The sequence below is a fragment of the Schistocerca piceifrons genome, chromosome 8 (assembly GCF_021461385.2).
Source record: "Schistocerca piceifrons isolate TAMUIC-IGC-003096 chromosome 8, iqSchPice1.1, whole genome shotgun sequence".
Lineage (NCBI taxonomy): Eukaryota > Metazoa > Arthropoda > Insecta > Orthoptera > Acrididae > Schistocerca > Schistocerca piceifrons.
In genome coordinates, this window is record NC_060145.1 from 1,102,176 (window position 1) to 1,128,338 (window position 26,163).

At 38.2% G+C, this 26,163-nt stretch overlaps 1 protein-coding gene across 1 annotated transcript in view; it reads left to right on the top strand.

The window, feature by feature from the left end:
* LOC124711819 (odorant-binding protein 59a) overlaps positions 1-2,929 on the top strand; it is a 195,121-nt gene extending 192,192 nt beyond the window's left edge. Inside the window, exon 7 of the mRNA XM_047242046.1 lies at positions 2,728-2,929. Coding sequence (XP_047098002.1) covers positions 2,728-2,841 — 114 coding nt within the window. The 3' untranslated portion in view covers positions 2,842-2,929. The remainder of the gene's footprint in view (positions 1-2,727) is intronic.
* The last annotated feature ends 23,234 nt before the right edge of the window (positions 2,930-26,163 follow it).

Below are 26,163 nucleotides of genomic sequence, written 5' to 3' on the forward strand. Positions count from 1 at the left end.
TGTATATCTTACCCTCACTTTCTGCTTATCTCTAGAAATGGAGCTCTTGCTAATGACACTTTACATGTATCATTATTGATCCTGTTATGAAACTCACTATATTGAGGAAATGTTGAGCCGCAGACAGGCACAGCAAAAAGACTGGTTTACATGTGAGTTTTCAGCCAAAAGGCCTACGAACATAGAAAACATTACACATTGTCTCAAGCACAACTCACACGCACATGACCACTGTCTCTGGTCACTGAAGCTGGATTATGAACAACTGCATGTGATGGGAGAAGATCCTGGGTGGTGCAGAAAAGGAAGATTCTGGGATGGAGATGAATAGCAGGGTAGGGGTGGGGGATGGTGTAGTGCTGCTTATGGGGTCATGCAGGGACAGGATAGGGCTGCTAGGTGCAGTCAGGACATTTGAAGGAAGGGTGGATGGGTGGGCCTGGAGGGGGGGGGGGGAGGAGAGCAGAAAAGCAGACAAGTAGAGGAGGGGTGGAAAAGAGAGAGATTAGTGCAGAAGGCAGGGTAGTGATGAAGAAGGTGGGTGGGTGAAGAAGGACAGGGACTAGTGAGGACTGAGGCTAGGGAGTTTTGGGACTGTAGAATATATTGCCAGGAAAGTTCCCACCTGCGAAATTCAGAAAAACTGGTGTTGGTAGGAAGGATCCAGATGGCATGGGCTGTGAAGCAGCCATTGAAGTGAAGCATGTTGCATTGGGTCATATGTTCTGCAACTGGATAGCCCAGTTGTCTCTTGGCCACAGTTTGTCAGTGTCCATTCATGCAGACAAACAGCTTGTTGGTTATCAAGCTCATGCAGAAAGCAGTACAGTGGTTGCAGCTTAGTTTGTAGGTCACATGATTGCTTTCATAGGTAGCCCTGCCTGTGATGAGACAGTTGATGCCTGTGACAAGAGTGGAGTAGGTGGTGGTAGAGGATGTATGGGACATGCCTTGCAATTAGCTCTAACACAGGGATACGAGCCACGAGGCACGGGGGTTGGGAGGAACAGTGGTGTAGCGATGGACATAGATATTTTGTAGGTTCGAGGTGTGGGAAGGATAGTGGGTAGGGTATTCCTCATTGTCACTATTCCATCCTGGTTTTTCCATTGTTTGTTGTTTATCCTATGTAATTCAAAACATCAAACTACTTTTTTTCATATTTTTTACACAGCACAGAGGTTTCATTTCAGCAATGTATTCTGTCATATTGTGTCTGATATGCATTAAACTAGGGTTCTATAATATCAGTAGAACTAGGGTCTTGTGCACCTTTCATTCAGTGTCTACCTGCATAATTTCTCTGCCCTCCTTCTTGCGACCCCTCTTTTACCACAACACTTTCTATCTTGTATCATACTTGAGGACCTAGTACATTTTCACCATAAATTAATGAATTTTTTTTTAGCAGCAACTGCTGACACTACAATGATTTGAGGTAATTTGCCCAACCACCTGATCCCCTGAGACAGGCAGCATCAAGCTATAAAACATTCTGACTTGTCAGCTGGTGTCGAGGGATGCTAAAGGGAGGTTGTATTTATCATATCTATCACACAGGTCATGGATTTCGGAAAATATGTGAACATCAGGCTTTGTTTCAAGCTGCAAAAAAGTGCAAAGGAATGCATGAAATTCTGAAATTTGTTTATGGCAATAATGCTGTAACTCTGAAGACTGTTAGACCTTCTGCAAGTGGTATGAGTGATATAAAAGCATAAATGAGAAGCATTGGTAGAAACAAGCAACATTCAGGATATCCACGAACCTCAAAAACAGAAGAAAACATGCAAAAAGCGCCACAAATTATTTTTTCAAACAGGTGGATAACTATTCAAGAGCTTACCAAAGAACTTAATGTCTCATGCAGATCCTTGCAAAGTATTTTAACTGATAATTTGCAAATGAGATGAGTGAGTGCAAAATTTGTTCCCAGACTTTTGAGTAATGAACAGAATGAAAATTATGTGTCAGTCTGCATGGAGTTGAAGAATGATTTTCATCATGATCCGGATTTCATGTTGAAAATTGTAACTAGAGATTAAACTTGTGTCTGTGAGTATGACTGTGAGAGTAAAATTCAGAGCTCCCTTAGAGAAACCAGAATCCCCTCACCCTAAAAAGGCATGTTAGTGAAAATCGAATATCAAAGTTGTGGTCACTGTTTTTTTCAATATTGAGGGCATAGCGCCATCAGTGTTTGTCCCCAGGGGAACAACTTAAATGCCAAATTTTACAGAGGTGTACTGCAGTGTCTGCAAAACAATTTACAAAGGAAGACCAGAAAAATGAGCAAATGACTTCCTTCTCCATTGTGACAACATGCCATGCCACACCTCGCTTTTGACTGATGACATTTTGGTCCAGAGAAAGTGTTCTTGTTCGTCCACATCTGCCTTATTCAACAGATTTAGCACCATGCAACTTTCAGCTCTTCCCAAAAATTAAAACTATGCTTAAACAAAAGTGTTTCCACACTGTTCCTGACACTGGCAGAGCAGCTGTATGTCCTTGCAAAAGAAGCCTTCCAGAAATGCTTCCAGTCTTGGATTCAGTGTTGTTGGAATATGTGCATTCCTAGTCAAGAAAAGTATCCCTGTAAGCTTATTACTTTGTTTCCAATAAAATTATTCACCAGAGGGAGAGGGGGCAGGGGAGGAAGGGAGAGAGAATCAATTTCAGTTTGTTTTGTTTCTATGAACCAAGATATTTTTTTCTGCGGCACAGAACTGTGAAGATTGGGGTGAGCAAGAAGACGACCAACAAAGCAGCCAGAATAAAAATGGAAACAACAATGGAAATAACAGCAATAACCAGTATGGGAACAAGAAGTGGAATTAAGTACTAATACTTGCATGTATGAAAGAAAGATGGCACCAATCTTCAGTGTACAAGACCACATGTCCAAACTTTTACTTTAAAAATTATGATAAGGAAAATAAAATATACTATTAAATTGTCTTTTCAAGTTGTTATTCTCTGTTTCATTTCTATTCATTTTATTTTTTTTTTATTTTTTTATTTTTTTTTTATTTTTTGTTACCTACATCCCATTAAGAAGAAGCACTTTCAGTAATGTGGAATGACTCATGGTATATTAAACAAAAGAGAAACAATAACTTGATACAATTTGTGCCGGCTAAGTGCAACCTAGCAAATGAGCAGGAAAGCTGTTTCTTAGAAAAAAGCTACCGCTTCTTCATTTATCTTACATAACTTCTGTTTATATTCTAGTACAAGCTTAGTAATTGTATGAAAGTGATTATAATTTTCTAAGAAGATAGTTATGTACATCTTGAAGCTGAGTCTTGTAGAGTTGAAAGACTGCATCTTGCTTGTGTATATTACATGGTGTCTACAGATAATGAACTTGTAATCTACAACTATCTCCTGATTATCACTGCTGTACTCTCTCCAAATTACCATAGAAATAAACATAAATGAAAAGAGAGTAACATTTATCAAGTCTCAGTTGTAATGAACATCTTGACTCTAAAACACACAAGAGAAGAATAATTTTCAGCTGCAACATACAGCAAGTTTAAAGAACACTCTGCTCTCACATCAAGGAAAAGTGTGAGAGGCAGCACTGTAAGTGGCCAGCATGCAAACCTCCACGATGTTACAGGCGATCAGCTGTTCCAGCCCACTGAGCATGCAATCTCCACTGGTTGCCACATCAGCCCCCCGTGGAGAAGAAGAGCATTGTCGGTATCCATGAGACTTGATGTTGTTGAGGAATCTTGCAGGAAAGTGGGCATGCCGACCAGAGCAGACATGGCACAGCAGCTGTGGCATCGGTGAGGCAGGAGTCGGCTGATCGCCATAGAAGGTGGTGGAGGTGGTCGACTAGGCGGGGATCTATCAACGGGGACCTCAAACACAAAGGCAGGTTTACTGTGGCCCATGAGACAGTGCTGTGATTACTACTAACTAGAATGTCCAGATTCTGCCACTGCAGAGGAGGACATGGTGGGGACCAGTATATGGGGGTGAAAAGGCTCGTTTAATTCCATCATGACGTAGCATGACGTGAGCACTATTCAACAATATCTTATGCATGAATGAGGGACGTTGTCCGTGCCGTTATGCTGGCTGGGGTCAGACCTATGTGATATGCTTTCTGATCTGCACCATAAATTCTGGTCGGTGTAGTTTCCTTCGACGAAGCAATACAATCAATAAATTCTCCTGGTAAGCACAATGTGTTGCCGTATACTAGTTCTGTTGGTGTCACTTACAAGTCTGCTTTATGTACCACTCGCAGGCCGAGTAAAATGAGGGGTAAGGCTGTAGTCCAGTTACTGCCATAGCACATGTGCACTGCCTTAACCGACTGATGTCAACGCTTCACCGTCCCATTGCTAGCTGAATGGTAGCTCGTAGTGAGGTGGTGGGTAGTGTCATGAAATATGCTCGTATGTGTAAATAACTCTGATTCTAACTGGTATCCCCTGTTGGTGGTGATATGTAATGGGCAGCCAAATTTTGTGACCCACTGTGACATGAATGCCACTGCCTATGTCTCAGTGGAGATGTTGTCAACCAGAACCACTTCGAGCCATCTTGTGAATCTATAACCATCAATAAATAGTGTTGTCCATCTGATGGCAGCAGAGTTCCCAGAACATCTACATAAACATGGATGAATCTCTCAATTGTATGTGGGAAGTTTCCAATGAGCGCATGTAGATGGTGAGCAATCTTACTTTGTTGATGAATGTGCATGCACGGGCCCACTGCAAACAATCTATTTGTTCTCACTATCAAACATAGTGGGAGGCAACAAGTTTTGTTGATGCTCTGGTGCCTGGGCAGCAGTGGTTATGTAGGCCATGGAAGACATTCTTGTGTAGACCTGTTGGGACATATGGGCATATTTTCCCAGCTGAAGTGTCACAGTATAGATGAGCATCTGCTCTAGGCACGGTCATGAGTTCAAGTTGTTGTCCAGTTTCTGTCTCTTGAAGAAGATTAAGTAACTCTTGATCAGACGGCTGTATGTCACACAGGTGCAACAGATCAATGGTGTTTGTGACAGCACTAACCCAAGATAAACAGTCAGCCACAATGTTATTTACCCTAAGATGTGTGCCGGCCGCGGTGGTCTAGCGGTTCTAGGCGCGCAGTCCGGAACCGCGCGGCTGCTACGGTCGCAGGTTCGAATCCTGCCTCGGGCATGGATGTGTGTGATGTCCTTAGGTTAGTTAGGTTTAAGTAGTTCTAAGTCCTAGGGGACTGATGACCACAGATGTTAAGTCCCATAGTGCTCAGAGCCATTTGAACCTAAGATGTGTTGTATATCTGTGGAGAATTGAGCTTTGTACTCGAGCTGGTTAATGTGTTGTAGCAAGCACTTACTGTTTTGATGGAAGGCATATGAGAGAGGCTTGGGATCAGTGTATATTATGAAGACCTGTGCTTCTAGCTATGTGCAGAAGTATTTCATTGCTGTAGAAATGGCCAACATTCCTGATCATATGCAGTCCACTTTTGTTGCACTAGTATTAGTTTGCACAAAAAGAAGGCGAGGAGCTGCCATATCTCATGGGTATACTGTTGAAGTTCTGTGCCAAGTGTGACCTGACTAGCATCAACCACCACAAATCTTTAGCAGGGTATGCAGGAAGCACAGCTTCGGCTAGAGTCTTCTTGGCTGCCTTGTACTTGTAGATCATTGGCTGTGGCTATTGCGACAGTGCCCTGCCTTTTGCCCTGGGACCGGCCAACACAGCTGTTAGAAGTTCTTGCAATTCAGTGGCTCATGGCAGGTGGCAATGTTAAAAATTTAGTATACAGAGGAACCTGCATATTTCCTTCTCTGTAAACGGGCATGGAATGTTCAATACTACCTTGACTTTCCCAGGTAAGGGGTGTGATCCCTCTGACAAAATTACATGTTCCAAGATGGTTATCTCTGGTCTTCCAAATACAAACCTTGACATGTTCAGTACAATACTGTGAGCAGCAAAGTGTTCAAAAACTTGAGCGAGATGCTGTTGATGTGCTTCTACAACCTTCAAAATAATGAGAATTTCATCAACATAAGCAACGCAGTGTGGTAAACCTCATAGCACTGAATTTATGAATTGCTGCCACATCAGGGCAGTGTTTCTGAGGACAAAGGTATGAATAATCTGATAAGCGTGATTATTATTGTTTTTGGAATGTCTTTTTCAGCCACAGGGATTTTCATGTATGCCTTAGTGCAGTCAAGTGCACTTAAGTCCTGTTTCCTGCTTAAGGCACAATTGTAATCCTTCAAGTGTGGTACCGATTAACAATTTGGAATGGTTCATTAATGATCTGTAATGGTTCTAGCATTCAAAGCATGGTAGTCTCTGCATAGCCACCACATACGATTCTTTTTGGGTACCACGTGCAGAGCTGATGACCATGTACTGCTAGATGGACATATAACACCCTCAGCCAATATAGTATCAAACTCAGCTTTTGTTATAGTGTATCTGTCAGGGGCCAGCCACGGAGACCCACACAAAACTGGGGGACCTGCAGTGGTGTTAATGTAATGGATACTATGTGACATACCTGCTGAGGGGCCCACAGAGGCCTTGTGAACATAAGAAACTAGCTGAGTAGACTGGTGAACCAGTCTTCTGCTGCCTGGATAAGCTGGATGTCACAGCTGGTAGTATGGCATTGATATGCAGCCATCATCAGCCTGGTGACAACATCCTGTAAGTAGGTGATGTGACATCCAGTAGCAGGTGGTAGTTGGCTAGGAGATCTGCTCACATTATTAGTTCCACCACATCGGTACCAAAGAAATTCCACTTTATTGCATGCTGCAGTCCCAGATCCAGATCCACTTGTTGTGTGCCATGTGTTTGAATGATGGAGTCATTGGCTGCTGACAACCTGAAGGTAGTGGACAGTTGGTACTTATGCATCCTGTCATGTGGCAGAATATTTAAGTCAGAGCCCATACCAATTAAAAACTTCCTCCGTGACTTGTGACCCATCAGAAATAGGTGGGTAGAGGCACATGCATGGGCACGACTTCTGCTTGATGCCTGAGGTTCACTTACTCGCATGGCAGGTTGGAGTCACCACGATGAGAACTATGGATGTGGAATGGCTGTGTGAGTGCTGTTGGTACCTACCTTTAGCATCATGATCAGTGAGAAGTTCATTCAGTTGTTTACCTAGGACATTTATCTTGTTTAACAAGTCATCATTCATTCAGATATTTCTCAAGTGCTGCCACCTTTCTTGACAATCTGTCATAATCAGGCTTTGTCTCCGCCAAAGTGCTGTTGCACATAACTGCTGAGTCAGAACTGGAATTGGGTACAATGGCATTCTTGAATGTGATTACCCAGGGTGCCCAGGTCATCTAAAGGCATTTCAGGAGACATGATTATGACTTTAACTTGTGCCGGTAGCCTGCTGTTCCATAATGTGTGTAACAACATGTCTGGCACCTTGTGTGCATCGACCTTGCTCCATAAGTGGCATAGGTGCTGCAATGGTTTCTTGCCACCTACGTCTTCCTGTGTCAGTACTTGCTGCACTCTCTCCTCTTGAGAGGCACACACTTGGCATAAGAGTTCTGACTTCAACTTCAAGAACACATCTGTTGCCAGCGGAGTCATTATAATGTCGTGCACCTCTGCCGTGAATCAGTGATCAAGTTGGCTGACCAAAAGTGCAAATTTTGATGAGTTCATTGTTATTCCTAATCATAAGAAACTTGTCTCTACTTGTACAGACCAGAGCAATGGATTGTTTGGCAAAACAATGGAAATTGCACAGCCAGTCTTGACATGATGTGCAGGTTATTGACTGTCATTTTAGAGCTGTGAGAGGATATCTTCTATCAAAAGCTGTATACCATGACCACATATCATGTATACACAACCGGAGAAAAGCTACTCTTCTTCACTTATATTACAAAGTTTTTGTTTATAAACCACTAGAAGCGTAATATTTATGTGAATATGGTGGTAATTTTCTAAGAATATAGTTATGTACATCTTGAAGCTGAGTCTTGTAGGGCTACTAGACCCCCATTTGCTTGTGTATATTATGTATGGTCTACAGGTAATGAACTTGTAATCTACAACTATTTTCTCATTATCACTGCTGTAGTCTCTCCAAATTACCATAGAAAGGAATGTAAATGAGAGTAACATTTATTGAGTCTCAATTGTTATGAATATCTAGAATCTAAGACAAGCAACAAGAGGAGAATAATTTTCAACTATAACATACAGCAAGTTCCAAGTTCAAAGAAAACTCTGCTCTCACAGCAAGGAATATGCACACGAGGTAGCAGCCAGCATGCAAACCCCCATCATGTTACTGGCTAATCTCTGAGCAGACAATCTCCATTGATTGCCACAATCTAAATACAGATGCTTGTTTACAACACACTTTACAAGGTTATCAGCATAATGAGAGTATAAAGTTACCAGCACAATGAGATTATCCATACATTAATAAAGCAGTGACTTATCAATTTCTTGGATGGCATGGATAGTGGAAGACAATCAGTTTGTACAGAAAAGTAAGGAAAAATGTGACATGAAAAAGAAAATAGTAAATAGTCACACCAGCTTGGAGCCTTGGGTTCGCCACCCCCAAATTGCAAAAAAGAGCTTGCAACCTCCTGAGGAAAAACAATTCTTGTGATGTTATGTGAATGATCAAGTTTGTCTGTATAATTTCAGCTGTATAACATTCCTGAGTCCAAATAATCTGTTGGACTTAGAATATACAAGTCTGTATGCATTTGGATGTGAGTTTTCAACAATTTCAAATCGTCCTATATAAATAACAAAAAATTTCATTATTTCTCTGTTTAGTGATTTAGATTTGGTGTAACGTTTTGTCAAAACTAGATCTCAAACTTTGAATTCTGCGTTTTTTATTTGTTTGTCATGCCATTTCTTTCTTTTTCCATAATAATCTTTCATGGTCCTTCTAACTACTTCCTCTCCTTCAGCTGCTATTATGCTTTTACAAGCTAGAAACTCTACAAGTTCTTTAAGTAAGATGGCCTTTTCTCAAACATTATCCAGTAAGGAGAGTATCCAGTGGTAGTATATTGTAAGCTATTCATAATATTTTCAAAATGATTGATATAATTTAACCAGTTGGTATGATCTTTCTGACAGTAAGTTTTACATAGACTTCCAATTTCCCTCATATAGCATTCAGCTGGGTTACATTTAGGTGAATAGGATGATATTAAGATATGTCTGATGTTATATTCCTCTACAAATTCCTTCCAAAATTTTGAAGTAAACTGACTTCCATTGTCAGATAAAATTGCTTTTGGTATATCTATTTTAATAATGTAATCTTTCACAAATTTAGTAGCTATTTTCTTGCTAGTTGCTTTCTCTGAAGGATAAAATTTCACATATTTATAAAATAAATCCAAAATGACAAAAATATACTGAAATCCTCCTTAAATCTTGAAAGTTGATCATACAAATCTATCCCTACCAAATCAAACATTTTATGTGGTACCACATTTTGTAAAAGTCCCTTGTTGGTTTTGTTACTAACTTTTGTTCTCTGACATCTATCACAGCAGGCAAGTAAGGTCCTAACTTTCCTATACATGTTATGCAAATATATACATTCTTGTATCTTTTGAGTACATTTCAATGCACCACAGTGTCCGAAGCTTTCATGTGTGTATTTTATCAAAGTATTTATGTGAGAATCTGGCTAGCAGACTTTCCAAGCATCATTGTCTGGGTTGTGTCTATGAAACAGAATACCTTTGAAGACCTGGAAGTGCATTTGTACTTTCTCATGACCTTTTTTCCCTACATAACTTTTAACAAGCTTCCATGATCATCGCCAATTTGATATCTTCTCAATTGATTACAGATTTTCCCAATTTCGCTTCCCTCTTTGACATCTTTAAAATACGTTATTTTAAATTTTCTCCCTTGACCATTGTTTTCACTATTATTTCCATTCCCCACTGGCATTCTTGACAGGGCACCAGCAATTACATTTTCCTTTTCCTTTATGAAATGAACTGTATATTTTAACTGCTGTAAGAACATTGAACACCTGGTAATTCTCCCATGATAGTTTCCACTCTTGTAAGTAAGTTAATGCTTTATGATCAGTATAAACTTTGACTTCATGCCCAAACGAATCATTTTTAAATTTTTTGAATCCCCATACAATTGCCAAAAGTTCCTTTCCAGTTATCATGTAATGTCTCTCATGTTTTTGTAAGGTTCTACTTGCAAATGCTATAGAATGATGTTCTATTTCCCCATTAACTTCCTTTTCTTGGAATAAATGTACCCTCGGCCTATAATCATAAATGTCTGTCATCAAACAAAATGGTAATGATAAATCAGGTCTATAAAGGATTTCACTTTCTACCAACTCTTTCTTAATTTTGTCAAAGGCTAATTGGCATTCATCAGACCAATCCCACACTGCATTTCTTCTTAACGGGTTGTTCAAACTAGGTGCATTAAGTGCCTGTATTTTCACATATTTTCGATGGAAGTTTATTAATCCAAAATGAGACTTTAAATCTTTTTTATTTCTAGGTCTTAGGAACTTTGCTATGGCCTCTATCTTTTCTCCATTTGGCAAAATCCCTTTTTCATTTATGCAATGGCCAAGAAATTTTAATTGTTTTATTGCAAATTTACATTTTTCTAATTTCAAAGTCGTACCCCTGTATCATTTTCTCTCCAATTTCCTTTAAAATTCGAATATGTTCCTCCCAGATCTTACTTGACACCAAAATGTCATCCACATAAATAATTAACTTTTCTAAGAGTTCTTTACCCAAAACAAAGTCCAATTCACTAATAAATTTTGCCATAGATACATTTAATCTGAATGGAACAATACAGTATCAAAAACATTTCCCATTAAACAAGAATGCAGTGTACTTTCTAGAATTTCTTTCTAGTTCAATCTAATGAAATCCAGAAGTTAAGTCAACGTTAGTCATATATTTTCCATTTTCAAACTTATTTAGCAGTTCATCTATACTTTCAGGATGGTCCAAACATTTATTCAGATGTCTAGAGTCAAGCACTAAACGAATACCTACATCTCGTTTCGAAACTACCACTAATGGGTTATTGTATGAACTATAACTTCTTTCTATTATTTTCCACCTTTCCATTTTCTGGATTTCTCTTCCTACCTCCTTTCTTTTATAGGTGGAGATAGCATATGGTTTTATGAAGAATGGGTCATGAACATTCAATTTTAGCCTACAATGATTCCCTTTTACTCTTCCAAGTTTTACATCAAATAGGTCATTATAATCCCACTGAAAATCTTCAAGCTCTCTCCTGTTCTCTGCATTAAGGATTTCAGTTTCAGACATTTCTTTTTAGCTACCAGTTCACTGTAATCATCGTTAATACCAAATTCTTCCCCGTACATACAATAAACACCACCGTTAGTCTCTTGCATCCCTCTAATCAGACTACTTAGACCATGATCTTCCATTACAACACTAGTTTCCTCATGAATTCCACTTTTTGGTTCAACAAATGTTATTTTCATCTCACCCCAGATAAAATTTACTTTACCCTTAACAATCCAGTTTATACCTAATACCAAGTTTTCAAATCATCAATTATTAAACATCCCTGTATAAACTACACATCATTACTTTTAAATTCAAGTAAGTCTTGTCTGGTACTCAACTTACTACTTTTTCCTGTTGCCCCTTCTATCCTTAGCCCTGTTACTGGAAATTCTGTGAAATTTTTATTATTTCTGATCCTGTCTCTCAGCTTTTTTGATATTCCTGTAATTGGGCTACCTGTATCTAGAAGACAGTTTCCTTACCAGTCATTAATCTGTACTACATTCAAGTTCTTTGCCCATTTCATTGACCTCATTTTCAAATAACAAATCCTCTTCTGTGTCCCAGAAATTCACCCCTTTATTACAATCACTACTTTCTACTACAGTTTCTACACATTCACTAATCATATTTCTACCAGGAGACTGCCCCAAGTTTTTCATAGCAACTTCATTATCTGAGTGCACACTTTGAAAAATTTCACGTAAGACATTACACTTTTGATCACCATACTGACATTTGCTACTATAGTCACTAACTACTCTTAATACTTTATCACTAATCAGATCTTCTTTCCAATTTTCAGCAACTCATTCATACAGAACATCAATAACATCAACTGGCAACTTTAAACTATCAGGCACTTCTCCACTGGTTTCTAAATCATCACTCGAACATACATCAGAATTCCAGAATCATTCAGCATCAAATCATCAACTTTAACTCCTACATATACCAAACCAACTAATTCTGTAAGCAACATATCATCATCATCATAACACCATCATCACAATTAGTATCATTTTCAGCACCAAACTCATTTCTCTCTTCACACATTTCTTCAACAACCTCAACACTGTGACCATTCTGTTCTACCACATCCTCATTTTTCTGTCTATTGTCTACTGCAATTTCATCTGGAATTACACTGTCATTCTCACTTTCATTGCCAAGTACGTGATCATCCACTTCCAAACATACAATATCAGTATCAGCTTTTTCACTCATTCCACAATCACTCAACATTTTCATCAAATTGTTTTCAACACTATCAGTGGTTACTACTGCATTACTACTGTCAAAGAAATTTGTCAAATAGTTTTCTTCTAATTTAAATTCAGATTTTCTTCTAGTTTTTTCTTCATCTTTGTTTTCAGATAAAAAAAAATTCCCAAAATGCTTTATCAAACTTCATTCTATTCACTTCACATTGTGTTCTGGGTACAAAATTTTGGTATGTCCTATTTGATCTACACCTTCCCCTTCTGAATTTATCACAATGTGCCTGATTATAATCCCCAAGTCTATTTGCCCCATTCCGCCAGGCTCCAAAAGAGGCAGATCTTAGTTTACCAGACCACTTCCTCTATTTTCAAAATTGTTACCATTATTTCCCTGATTTTGTCCCCACTGCCTATTTCTTGGTTCAAAAGTCCTGTAGTCTGGTCTCTGATTACCATTTTCTCCCCATTTCTCCTGTCATCATTTCTGGATCTACTGTTAAAATGATCACTGAAAACTCTGTTATTGTTGTTCCTGCTATCACCTGGTCTGTCATTATACCTGTCATTTATTTCCCAGGCTAAGTCCAATTTATCTACATATCTAAGAAACTGTTCAATAACGTCATCAGGTCCATGGACAAGATTCCACTGTACCCTGTGTGGCAATTTATGTTTTAAGGCATCTATTTGGATCATTTCATCAAGCGGTTTATCAACATGTACTAAAGTCCTTAACTGTTGTTCATAAAAGGTTTTCATGTGACGACTACCCTCTTTGTAATTTGGCCAATTCAAAAAGTCTGATTTAATTCTGGATTGTCCAATTTCTGACCAAAATTTGTTCATGAAAGTACATTCTACCTCATTAAATGACATTTCAGGTTTGATTGCTTGGTTCTCCCATGACAAAGACTCCCCATCTAAAAGCTTTTTAAAAAATTTGATTTTCAAATTATTGCTCATTTTACTGTCAAAATTATCTTTTATTTGAAACATGAAATCAACTGGATGTATATTCCCTTCCCCTGAAATTGTTTTAATATTGACATTGTTCCACAATGGGTTGTAATTACTGAAGGAAGTAGTAAAAATGGAATTTTAGATTTCTTGGAATTTTGATTTGAACTTTTAAATCTGGCCTAAAGAAGTACCTACATCTTCTTTTAACTCTGCAAAATAGTCATTCACAATTTTGTTGAAATTCTGTATACTATTCTTGGTTTCTGAAAATTTCTTTTTAATTGTTGCACTTCTGCAGTTGCTGATTTTTTGAAACTATCCACGGAATCTAACCTATCTTCAAATTTTTTGTGCTCCTGTTTTAAGTAACAATTTCCCCTTCTATAGTTGACACATTTCTGCTAGTGTTGTCTACTTTTTCCCAGCATCTTTCTAAGCTCTCTTTTGTCTCGCGAATTTGGTTTCCAGGCTTGTCCAATTTTTTATCTATAGAATCAAGAAAAGTTTTCTGTCCATCAGTTGATCTTTTTTATTCATCCATTGATCTTTTTTGTTCTTCCATTTACTGAACTAATCTATCAAATGTAGATCTATTCGACTCAAATCCATGAATTGGAGAGCATAAACTATTGTTATCGTAATCACTATTCTCTCCCATGTTATTTATTTCCTGGTTCATTGCACTAATACTTGTATTGTTATCAGTAACATCTACGCTATTTTGCATGTTTACATTAACCTCCCCATTATTATCGCCCTCCCTGTTACCCTCAATGCTAATAATATAATTCTGAAGTTTCCAACAAGTCAAATATTAAGCAAATTTTGTACTCACAGACTTTTCCCCTTTTTAGTTTGTCATGCTTCTAGTGTCCTTTTGTTTTTCCTTGTAGTTCTGTTCACCTGTTTTATTTCCAATTGTCCAGAGTTCCACTATATTTTCTAAAATCAAATACGAGATTAGTTCCCAGCATTACAGTTACATCCCAGCTCCTAACCACCACAAGTAAAGTATCTATCTAATAGTCTGCAACCACTTAAATGTAAAGTATCTATCTAATACTCTGCAATTACATAAATTTTTATAGAATGGGGTTCCACGTACTCATCGTACAAATGCGCAGATCCGTCTTCGTTATTGTCCTTGGTTTCTCTGTATAAACTGTGAAATTCAACTCTTAAGTTAAATTAATGTCAAAATTGAAGTTGAATTCAGTAAGCTATTTATTAACATCTTGAGAAATATTACAATAATTCACAACATACTTACAATATACATGAAGCAGCTACATGCTTACTACTCAAACACCGAAACAAGACTGCCTGCCTCTGCCAACATGGTTGACGCTATATATACCTTTTAAACAATTCCAAACAATCCTCAGCATTGCTTAAAATGCTTTTTTGATTAAATAACAATTAAAATAAGAATTAAAAAACTGCTAATAAATATATAAATGTATGTTGCACCTGTACAGCAAGTACATTACTGTATTAGTTTGTGTCCATGATTTTATTGGAGTATAAATTCTCAAATATGTAATTACAATAATGTACTTAATATTTTATTAATTACTAGAGGCTCCCTCCAAGGAAAGTATTCCTATCATTTACGGTGCATCTGTACTTTAATGTAATTGCAATGTAATAGTTATTTTTGTTGCTATAATTTTTTTTCATGAATATTACATATTATGACTTTTTGTTCACATGTGTGATCCTGAGTTAGAATGGAGAAGGTACATTTTAAGTGGGTTTTTATGGACTGTTATGTTTCAACTAACACTGAACTATTACTATGTTGCTTAACATTATTCCTGCTTATGACAGCTAAATTTGACCACGTAACTTAGAAGGAAATCTGCTGCCCCCTCATACTATAGAGCTGCTTACTATCAGATGTTGGTAGATTACTTTACTACAATGACAGTTTTGAAGACAATATTTATCAACTTCTGTAAATACTGAGTCCTACTTACACTTCATTGCTGCTTGTCAAGCAGCTTTACAACAATCACTACTGCCTCGCATGTAACATTTCAACCCCTGAATCTAGATATTTAGATAGTTTGTAGAAAGAGTGGCTAATGAGCAATAAGGTAAGTTTCTTTGATTTATTTTGAGTTAATTGGGGTTCCTGATTTCTTCCTTTATGTTGGATTGGAATTTCTCCATGTTTTCCCCACCAGAGTGCAAATATTTCCACTCTGAGTCCTAAACAAGGGAGCAAAGCCTGTAGAAAATTATTTTTGGGTCTTGTATTGTGACTGTGTAAATCACTTTCAATCTAAAAATGACTTATTTTCAGCAGGGTCATTGCTATGTGTTTTGCCACTATGTGAGAACTGAAAAATGACACCGCCTGTTTTTTACTACCATCAGTGCCCCCAATAGCCCCCCCCCCCCTCTCCATCTCACCACCAACAACCCATGGCACAACAATGCAGATCCCCTATTATGTTTTTACACATTAAGTTAAGGTGACCAGAAGCCCTCATTTTCTGAGGACAGTCCTCAGTTTTCATGTGTTGTCCTCAGTTCTTTTGATTTGTAATTAATTTTTTGCACCCTTTGTCACCCCTAAAATTTCAGCACCCTAGATGGCCACCTAGTCTTGCCTAATGGTAGAAGCAACCCTGATTATCCGCAACAAAAACCAGTAAGGGGCATTGGTATTGAGAAGTGAGTGTAAGAACTCAAAGATGTATGGCCATCTACTTTACACAAAATTCTTGCTGCTAAATTTCACTGAGTAAAGACTTCATTTATTTTATGTGCGTTTTCACAGAAGGTAATTCCATATAACAACAGGAAATGAAAATATGCAAAATTGTCTTGTCATTAGGTCCACAAAACTGAAGATCCTTTGAAAGCCATAACATGCTGAACTGATTCTTTCCTCACACCTTACTCCAGGCAATTATGTTTAAAGTTTTGTCCTTAATTTTAGAAGAGGCTGTACGATGACACACTTCTATAAGTAGAGGTAGTTATCTCCACATACTGATTGCACTGAACACAAACACTTCTATTATACTGCAATTAATATTAAGGCCTACTGTTTGAGATGGTTTTTACTGCATATTTCCTCTGGTGCTGCACTAAATTATACTAATTTCATGTATGAGCTCACTACTTCAGATGTTCATTATAGTTTTGAGATAATCTGCACCTTCTCCTCCAGATGTGCTGATACCTTTCATTTTCTGTTTTCCTTACATCTTTGTTCAATAGAAATTACTTAACCATGACACCAATTTACTTTCATCATATTTCATAAAACCAGAATAAACGCAATAACACATAGATTTTTACCAATTACCACTGCTGTTTTTTTCCATCTCCTTATGATTCCATTACTTGTCACTAACACAACATAATATATATAGATAACAATGGAGAAACCCTTTCTAAATATTCTTATACTAAAGTATCCTGCTGTACAAAATCACATTAAAGTCGAAGACAGAATTTTATGATTCACTTATAAATTACAGATAGGATAGGAGAAGAGTTTGACTGCCTCAGGAAACATGAAAAATGAGAGAGATAGCTGAGGTAAGTATTATCTCCAAATAATTGAATCCAACACAGAATGTTGATTCCCCTACCTGCTTATCTAGTTTAAATGGTTTGATCCAGAATTAGCATCTCCTCGTCCATTTCTGTTCCTTTAATTTCTCCTACCATTTCTGCTCCCATTCCACCCAATCATTACTATAGTACTATATTATTACTATATTACTATATCTTCGTCGTTTACCAGCCATGGCAGGACAGACTACTTCACAAATACAATGTTTATCAACTGATATTTATACAACACCATATACAAAATTTATATTACAAATAAAAGAAAATATTTATGCAGTGCACAAAAACACATAGAACATAGAGAAAATGAAATATAACTAAACAGGAAAGTAAAACTTCATAGCAGCAAATGAAAATACCATAAAGCAAAATGTTTACAAGACCATGTAGATCACACACCATAAAGTTTCATTTTGACAAAATATGTACTTTAAGTAAAACACAAAATTAAATGTGTAGTTAACTGAGAACATAAAAAGAAGATTAAATTTAGGCAAAATTATATATAAAACATAACAATATTTATTGTTTTGTCCATTCACTAGAACCACTGTTGAAAAACTCTTCCAAGGAATATAGTTGATGTTGCTTTAAGTCCTGAGCAATTTTTTTCCGAAATAATTCAGGTGGCAGGGATTTCACTTCTGGAGGCAGTTGCTTGTACATTTTTAGGGTAACTGTTGGAAAGCTGTCTTGTGTACTTGATAGGCGATACCCTGGCACTTCAATGTTCCTCTTACAGCGAGTGTCATGATTATGTATTTCTTGTCTTATGCTAAAATTATTTTGATTTTCTTTTATATAAATGAGGCAGAAAAACACATACTGGCTAAAAACAGTCATTATGCCTAGCCTGGTGAAAATAGGCTTACAGTGGTCCAGTCTTTTGCTAGAGGATATGATCCTGATGGCTTTTTTTGGTAACAGCAACACATCTTTGCTGCCTGAGGAGTGTCCCCACAACAACAGTCCATAGCTAATGTGGCTGTGGAAGAGTGTATGGTAGACTATTGTGAGAAACTGGTCAGTTATTACCCTCTTCAGCTTCCTCAGGAGGTATATCACACAAGAAAGTTTGGTGCATACATATGCAGTGCGATCATTCGTGGAGAGTTTGCTGTAAATCTTGAAGCCCAGCAGTGTGACAGTCTCCATGTTTTCTTGGTCTTCAATGTTGGTTAGACTGCATATCAAATGTTGGGTTTTTTCTTCATTGATCTTCATTTTGTTTATGATGGACCATTCTTTTATTTCTTCAAACATCAAATTTGATGCACCAAGAGCTTCTGCAGCTGTATGTCCTTTGGCAATAAGGGTAGTGTCATCTGCAAACTGCAACATTTGACTATTACAGCTCGTATCGTTGACATATATGAGAAATAGGAGAGGTCCTAAGACTGATCCTTGGGGCACTCCATGTTCCAGTTTTTGTTCAAGAGAAGTTGCTCCGTGCACTGATGCTACCTGCTTTCGGTTTTCCAAATAAGATTGGAGTGTTGATAGAACAACACCTCCAACACCATAGCATCTTAACTTGGCTGTTAGTGTTGTGTGTGAGATGCAGTCAAAGGCTTTGCTGAGATCACAGAGTGTCAGTGCCACACTCTGTCTCTCTTCAAAACTCTGTCGAATCGTTTTTAAAAAGTTCACTGTGGCTGTCACTGTTGATCTCTCTTTGTGGAATCCGTGCTGTGTGTTTTGGAATAAGTTGTTTTCTTCAAAGTAATTCAGTACCTGGCAGTGCATCACAGACTCAGTAACTTTGGGTAGTACTGGTACCACTGAGATTAGTCTGAAGCTGGACATCTCGCATGGATCCCACTTCTTATATATTGATACTGTGCGTGCCAGTCTAAGGAAAACTGGGAAGACACCAGAAGATAGGCATTTGTTTATTGCTATGGCTAGTGGCTGAGCTAATTCTGCAATAATTTTCTTTAGCAGTGTGCAGGACATGCCATAGATGTCTACACTTTCTGAGTGTTTGTAGGAGTTCACAATTTTTATCATGTCCTTAGGGTGTACTTCCTTCCAGTTTTGAATACTGCAACTGTCTGCATTTCTTACGTTTGCAGTAGGATCTAGGTCAGAGTGTGGAATTTCACTCACTGTCTTTTCCACTATTCTGACAAAATATTCATTGAAGTCATCAGGGCTACATGAATTTAAACAGGAGGTAGTCTTCTTTCTGTTCTCATTTACAAGGTCCCAGGCAGCTTTACAGGGATTTTGGGCCTCTTTAATGTATGTATCATTATATTTCTTTTTTGCTTCCTCTACTGCCTTCTTATAAGCTTTTCTGGCTTTTAGGTAGCTGTGGTGATGTAATTCTTTAGCTGGAATGTCTAAAGCTGATTTCATTCGGTCCTTGCACATTGTTACAATACACTTCAATTTATTGAGCTCAGGGGTGTACCATGGTTTCACATTGATAACTTTCTGCCTGCCTTGTGATTTGACCACAGGATTCTTCACTGGTCTTACCAAAAACATGTCATCAAATATTGCTTTTAACATTTGGAACAGACATAAGAAAGAATCACTGCCTACTAACTCTACAATTTTCTGCTGCCAGTTTACACAAGACAGAGCTGCTTTGAGATCATTTAGTCTCTCTTCTTTAACAAATCATCTTTTGAATGTGTTGTTTGAATGCCATGTGCTTATCTGCAGTTTGCTCCTCATACTGGTTTCCATTACTAGCGCACAGTGGTCTGCTATCATAGGTTCAACTACACTGAGTTTATAATCCCAGATGTTGAGGTTGGTGATTATGATGTCCAGGTATGCACCACCCCTTGTTGGGAGCTTATTTGCAATAAACAACCCATAACTGGTAATTAATCTCAAAGACCCTCTCTCTCTGGCATCTCCATCACTTATGTGTATGTTAAAATCTCCACACAGTGCGATTTTTGACTTTAGGCATGTTAGGTAACACAAACAGTTCTCCATATGTCCAATAAAATTCTCAAAGTTACCATCTGGTGAATGGTACACAGCGACAACAACTAAATCAATATTTGTTAATAACAGTGCAGCTAATTCAAGATCAAAATCCACACAAAAACTGTTTAAATCAATTTCCTTGATGCTATGATCTCTGTTGGCATACACAGAGACCCCACCGTGGGTTGCAGTTCTTCGAAATCAAGCACTGGCCATGTCTAAGTAATCAACAGATTTATAGAAATCACCTTCTGCTTCAGCTAGCCAGTGTTCACAAATACATAAAACATCTGGTTGAATTTCTTCTATAAAAAATGATAGGAGATCCATTTTGGTTCTTATGCACTGCACATTTACACTTGCAATGATTACAGGCGTATGGTTTTCAGTACTAGCAACATTCTTGTACAGTGATCCTTGATCCTTGTTTTTAACTTCATAATCTATTTTATTGGCGTAATGGTTGGTCTCCGGAACAAAAAACGCTTAATTACAACATTTTTGGGCCATACAGCAGTGTCCATTAGCTTGTCTTTTAGATTAAAGTCTACACCAATCTTAAAACTACTATTTACACCCTTAGATTCCAATTTTTCCACGTGAAAGTTGCTATGACCTGGTGGGATTTTCTTCAAAAAGTTAATTACGTTTTCTGGTGTCGTTCCACTTTTCACCTTTCCTAAATGAAACCATGCTCTCTTTTCCCCATACAGCATTCCTTGGTCATCACCAGTGCCTATTACTTTATTTTTCCTGTCACACTTGAATTTCCAACTACTCAGATGGCATTGGTTGGAGGAGTTGATCTGATAGTCACTGTCTGTGGCCGTTTGCACGGTATAGCTAAATTTAGCGCTGTGTTATTTGTTTGTTGTTCTGCAGAAGTTGTTGGGGTTTTCTTGTCCCTATGGCGAACACTTCTTTTCCTAGAACTTACTACACGACACTCTGTGTTGAGTGAGAGATTATTTTCTGAGGAATCCGCAGAGTTGTAGAGACTATTTTCGTCTTTATTAACGCCAGATCCTGTATTGTTGACCGACACATTGTTTACATCAAAACACTCGTTTGATTGCACGATATCAGTTTGATTACAATTTACGGTTGGAGTTTTTTCGTCTGGAATGATCTGTTTTCCTTGTTGTAGAAAGGGATTTTAACAGTTTCTGTCACTACTTACATTATTACAGCATTCATCAGCGCCGTTTTGTCAATCACCGGCAGTTGTTTGGATGTGTGAGGCGGGTTGCACAGCACATTAACCACAATATGGTTGTGGCATCCGCACCGTTCAAACGCGCGAAGGGCTGAACTACGGCACAGCTGACGCAAGTAAGCATTGCCCAGCATTCGCGAAATACCGCTACGCCGAATTATGGCAACGGTGCGTCGCGCACCGGACGCACGGAACAAAGCAAGTGGACAGTGCGAGCCCCGAACCGGTCAACGAAACGCGACACGCGTTTCCTCTCCACCGCCTTCACCGTCGCGGACCACGTGCGACTCCCCCACAAACGCGTACGCGCAGTTTGAAACGCAGCCGCTCGTTTCGCGGAGTGCCACCTTCCGTTCGACGGTGCATTCCTCCCTTCCGCGGACATCGCGGCGCTTCCGCTCGCGCCAGGAGCTGGACACTCGGCGACGCGGCCTTTATCTCGGTCGGTCCACGCGGTCGCGCCACGGCTGATCACTGGAGTGTACACCCTCCGGGATCTGTGATCGAGCCGTACCGCTAGGGCAACACGCCTGCACGGACGAACGTTAAGTACTTGTAACGTAGTGTAAGCCATCCAAGGAACGAAAAACCGCTGTAGTCATTCCGTCACCAAGCCTCTCCCTTGAACACAGTGCGTGGGCACGGCAATAAAGCCGGTTCACCGCACATTAATGACCGTAAGCGGTGATACCACACGTTCCCGCTTCATGGGGTTTATGTTCATCCGCCGCCAAATCAGCTTGTTTAGCGTTTGCAGTACCAATGTTTTCGTGCACAAATTCACCTACTTTGCTATAACCACCTTCCAAGGAGTCAGCACCATTTACAAGTGGCTTTTCACATATGTTTACGTTATATTTTGGAGACCGCAATTCTTCAATCTTACAATCACCACTGATAATTGTATCCAGCTTTTTATTAATTGATAGGTAATCTTCCGATATTTTATTTGTTAACTTGAGTATATTTTGCAAGTATTCTAATAATTTTACGTCACCGTTCACTTCAACATCACTTTTGTGTTTCTGCACTTCAGGTTCATGTAAATTTTCGCTACTTAACCTCTTTTCGCAGCACACACAGTGAAACTTAATTCGGTCTTTAGAACACGCTACTGTACGAGCTTCACTGTTACTAACGCCTACACACTTGTTGTGAAAGGATTTATTACACCATAATCCACAAACTAGCACTATATCTGTCGTTTTAATAAGTTTTTTGCACGCTTCACATGATTGAACAACATCACTTGCCGCCATATTAGGTGGCTTCATTGAATTTCTACTAGAATTCGTTCTGTTCATCGTATTTACCTGAAACTCTCTCCATGATTGATTATTATCGTCAAAATTCCTCCTACAATCTTCCACTGAGTGCTTCACCCTCTCCACTTTTTCAACATAATTCAAAAAATCACTAATATTACCTCTCAGGGCAGGAACAAGCAAATCTTTAACATTCTGAGGCAACTTAGATTCTGAAACCATAATTATTGATTCACTACCTAGCTCTTTCCCAAATATTTCAGTCTGCTTATGTAAAACTGACAGAAACCTTTCACAGCACCCTTCTTAGAGTCAAATCTCTCTACTCCCCAAAATTCACTCAAAATTCTCTGCTGCTTTGCTTTGGACCAATTTTCATCTAACAATGCTTTGTTAAAGGTATGCTATGAAGTACAACTATCAGCTACCTGAGCTGCCCATCCATAAGCATCCCCTTTCAGAAAACCTCTCGGAAATTACATTTTCTCTTTTTCACTCCATGTTTTAGGCAAATCATTAAACTCCCTAATGGAATCGAGTGGATGCACTTCCACATATGGTTCAAAATAATTATTAAATTTCTTACAACTAACAAATGAAGGACTGTTTGGGACACGACATGCTCTATGCTTTAGATTTTATACTTCTGCCACCCTTTTCTCCATTTCATCTAATTTTCACTCTACATTTTTATTTACTTTACCAGTTTTTCCTCTGCCACTACTGCACACTTGGTTTCTGTATCTGTTTCTAAATCATTTTTAATCTGATCAATTTGGTTCTGAAGTTTAACCCTATTTTGAGCACAAAATTTCCTGGACAATTTGACTTTATCTTTACACTGTTTCTTGGAAGCCTCCACGCTCCTACTATACTCATCACAAAGTTTCTTTCTCTCTTCTACACATTCACTACTCATTAATGTTGACGAGTAATGGTAGTATGCAATATTCCACATAGATATGACTTACCAAAATGGTCCTGTGTGAACAAAGAAATTGCAGAGGCAAATGGTTCAAATGGCTCTGAGCACTATGGGACTCAACTGCTGAGGTCAGTAGTCCCCTAGAACTTAGAACTAGTTAAACTTAACTAACCTAAGGACATCACAAACATCTATGCCCAAGGCAGGATTCGAACCTGCGACCGTAGCGGGCTTGCGGTTCCAGACTGCAGCGCCTTTAACCACACGGCCACTTCGGCCGGCTCGCAGAGGCAAATAAAGGTCTGTTAGGAGTATGTAAGCATTTCAGAAACATGGTGACTACAGACATTACCAATACTGTTCGAAGATTTCATACTGTTCATGGCCTACATCTTAACTTTTTGGGGAAACAGGTAATAGCCAAAGAAATAGCCAGTATTGTGTCAGAAAGGCTGAAAAAATCCTGTAATAAGAAGCTGATTCTTCGTTGGTGTTACCCTCTCAATTCAAGTACACAGAAATATTCAACAGACTCTAAATCAAAATTACAAAGTCATTCTTCATTGGAGGAAACAAAAGAAATGAAAAACAATACAAAAAATATAAAACAATCCAATGCCACTGAAGAAGTGAATCTGACATCAAAAACATCAAATAATCCTCTGCAGGAGGAAAAGAAGACAGCAAAATCACCATCTAATGATGAGCAACAGAAGGGGAATACGACAGCAGTTCCAGTGCCGAGAGGGAAGATTACAGCCTCACCAGAAGTGAAGTGCTCAGCATCAAAAGAGACTTGAATGGTTCTGCTACAGAAGAGGAATGCAGTAACTCCAGCTCACTTAAGGGATTTTTTTTCTAATGGGTGCCACAAAAAGGACAAAAAGTTAAGTACAGGAGGAGTAAATACCTCAGTCAATACATTAATAACTACACATGAAAACATTCAATCAATCAAAAACAAACTCTTAAACTTCCAAGTAGCTATAGAAAGCAGTGGTATATAAGACCTCCTGTTCTCTGTGTAACTAAACATTGGCTAAAAAACAATGAAATAACTCGTATAAACTGAGACAATTATAAGTTAGTATCATACTTTTGCAGCAAGAATTTAAAAAATGGTGGTAGCTGCATATTTGTTAGAGATGGCATCTCCTGCCTGTAACTGCAATTCCGTTGGAAAGGTATGCAACTGAAAATATTTTGCGTGTAGTGCTATAAGAATTGAACTGCAAAATGTAACCTATGTAACAATGTCTTTATACAGAGCTCCCAGGGGTGATTTCAGTGTGTTCATAAAAAACCTTGATATGCTGCTATCACAATTTTGGAAGAACAAGTTAATTTTATGGGGAAACTTGAATATTGACTCCCTATCTGAATCAAAATATAAAACAGATAAAGAGAGCTTACTTATAATGTATGGTTTACATAACACAATTCAAAACTATACGAGAATAGGTATGTACACTCAAACTGCCGTTGGTTACATAGTTACAAATATTCAGTTTGGCAGATATAATTGCCTTATAAAAGACATGAAATTATTAGATCACAACTCACAAACAGTAATAATAAAAGAAATAGGGAAATTAGATTCACTGAGCTCTAGCCCTTGCAGAGATATGAGAAGTTCTGACATAACAGACCTAAAGATAAAACTACAAAATGAAAAGTGGCCAGAAATGAACTTATCTAATAGTGTTAATGATAAATATAACAGTTTCCTAGATATCTATTTAAAATCATTGAAGAGTGTTTGCCAACCAAATCTAAACCAATAAATAAAAAGCGAGGAAATCTTCCATGGCTAACAAAAGGTCTATAAGTATCCTTTAAAAAGTTGAAACTACTTCATGCAATTTGGAAAGCTCCAGATAGGCCTATTCATTTTGTTGAATATTATAGAGCTTATAAAAAGATTTACAATAAATCTTTAATAGCTGCAAAGAAATTGTATAATGGAAATGTTATTGCACAAGCTCCCAACAAAGTCAGAAGCACTTGGAAGATAATAAACAGAGAAACAGGAAAGTTATCAGGAAATAACAATAAAAGCTTAAGCCCAAAAATCAATAATGTTGTAACAGAAGATCCAATAATCATTAGCAACAGTTTCAACCAATATTTTACCAGCATCTGCCAACGACTTACACAGGGTAACAATAGTGATTCTCTGAAAGCCCAAAACCTAGTTGAGAATAAACAAAAGTCACCTAGTAACTCATGTTACCTGTATCCGGCAACTGAACAAGAGGTAAGAAAAATAATAGAGAAACTAAAAAATAAAGCAACTACAGACATAAATGGCCTGTCAAATAAAATTTTGAAGCTAACTACTAGGGAAATTGCTAAACCCCTCTGTCACTTAGTCAACTTGTGTCGCACGGACGCACAGACGCCAAAATGGAAAATATTGAAATAAACGATATCGGAATTGAAAAACAACTGCTATCACTTAGTAGCGGAAAAGCATCCGGACCAGACGAGATACCCTTAAGATTCTACAGTGATTATGCTAAAGAACTTGCCCCCTTTCTATCAGCAATTTATCGTAGATCGCTGGAAGAACGTAAAGTACCTAGCGACTGGAAGAAAGCGCAGGTCGTTCCCATTTTCAAGAAGGGTCATAAATCAGATGCGAATAATTATAGGCCTATTTCGCTTACGTCAATCTGTTGTAGAATAATGGA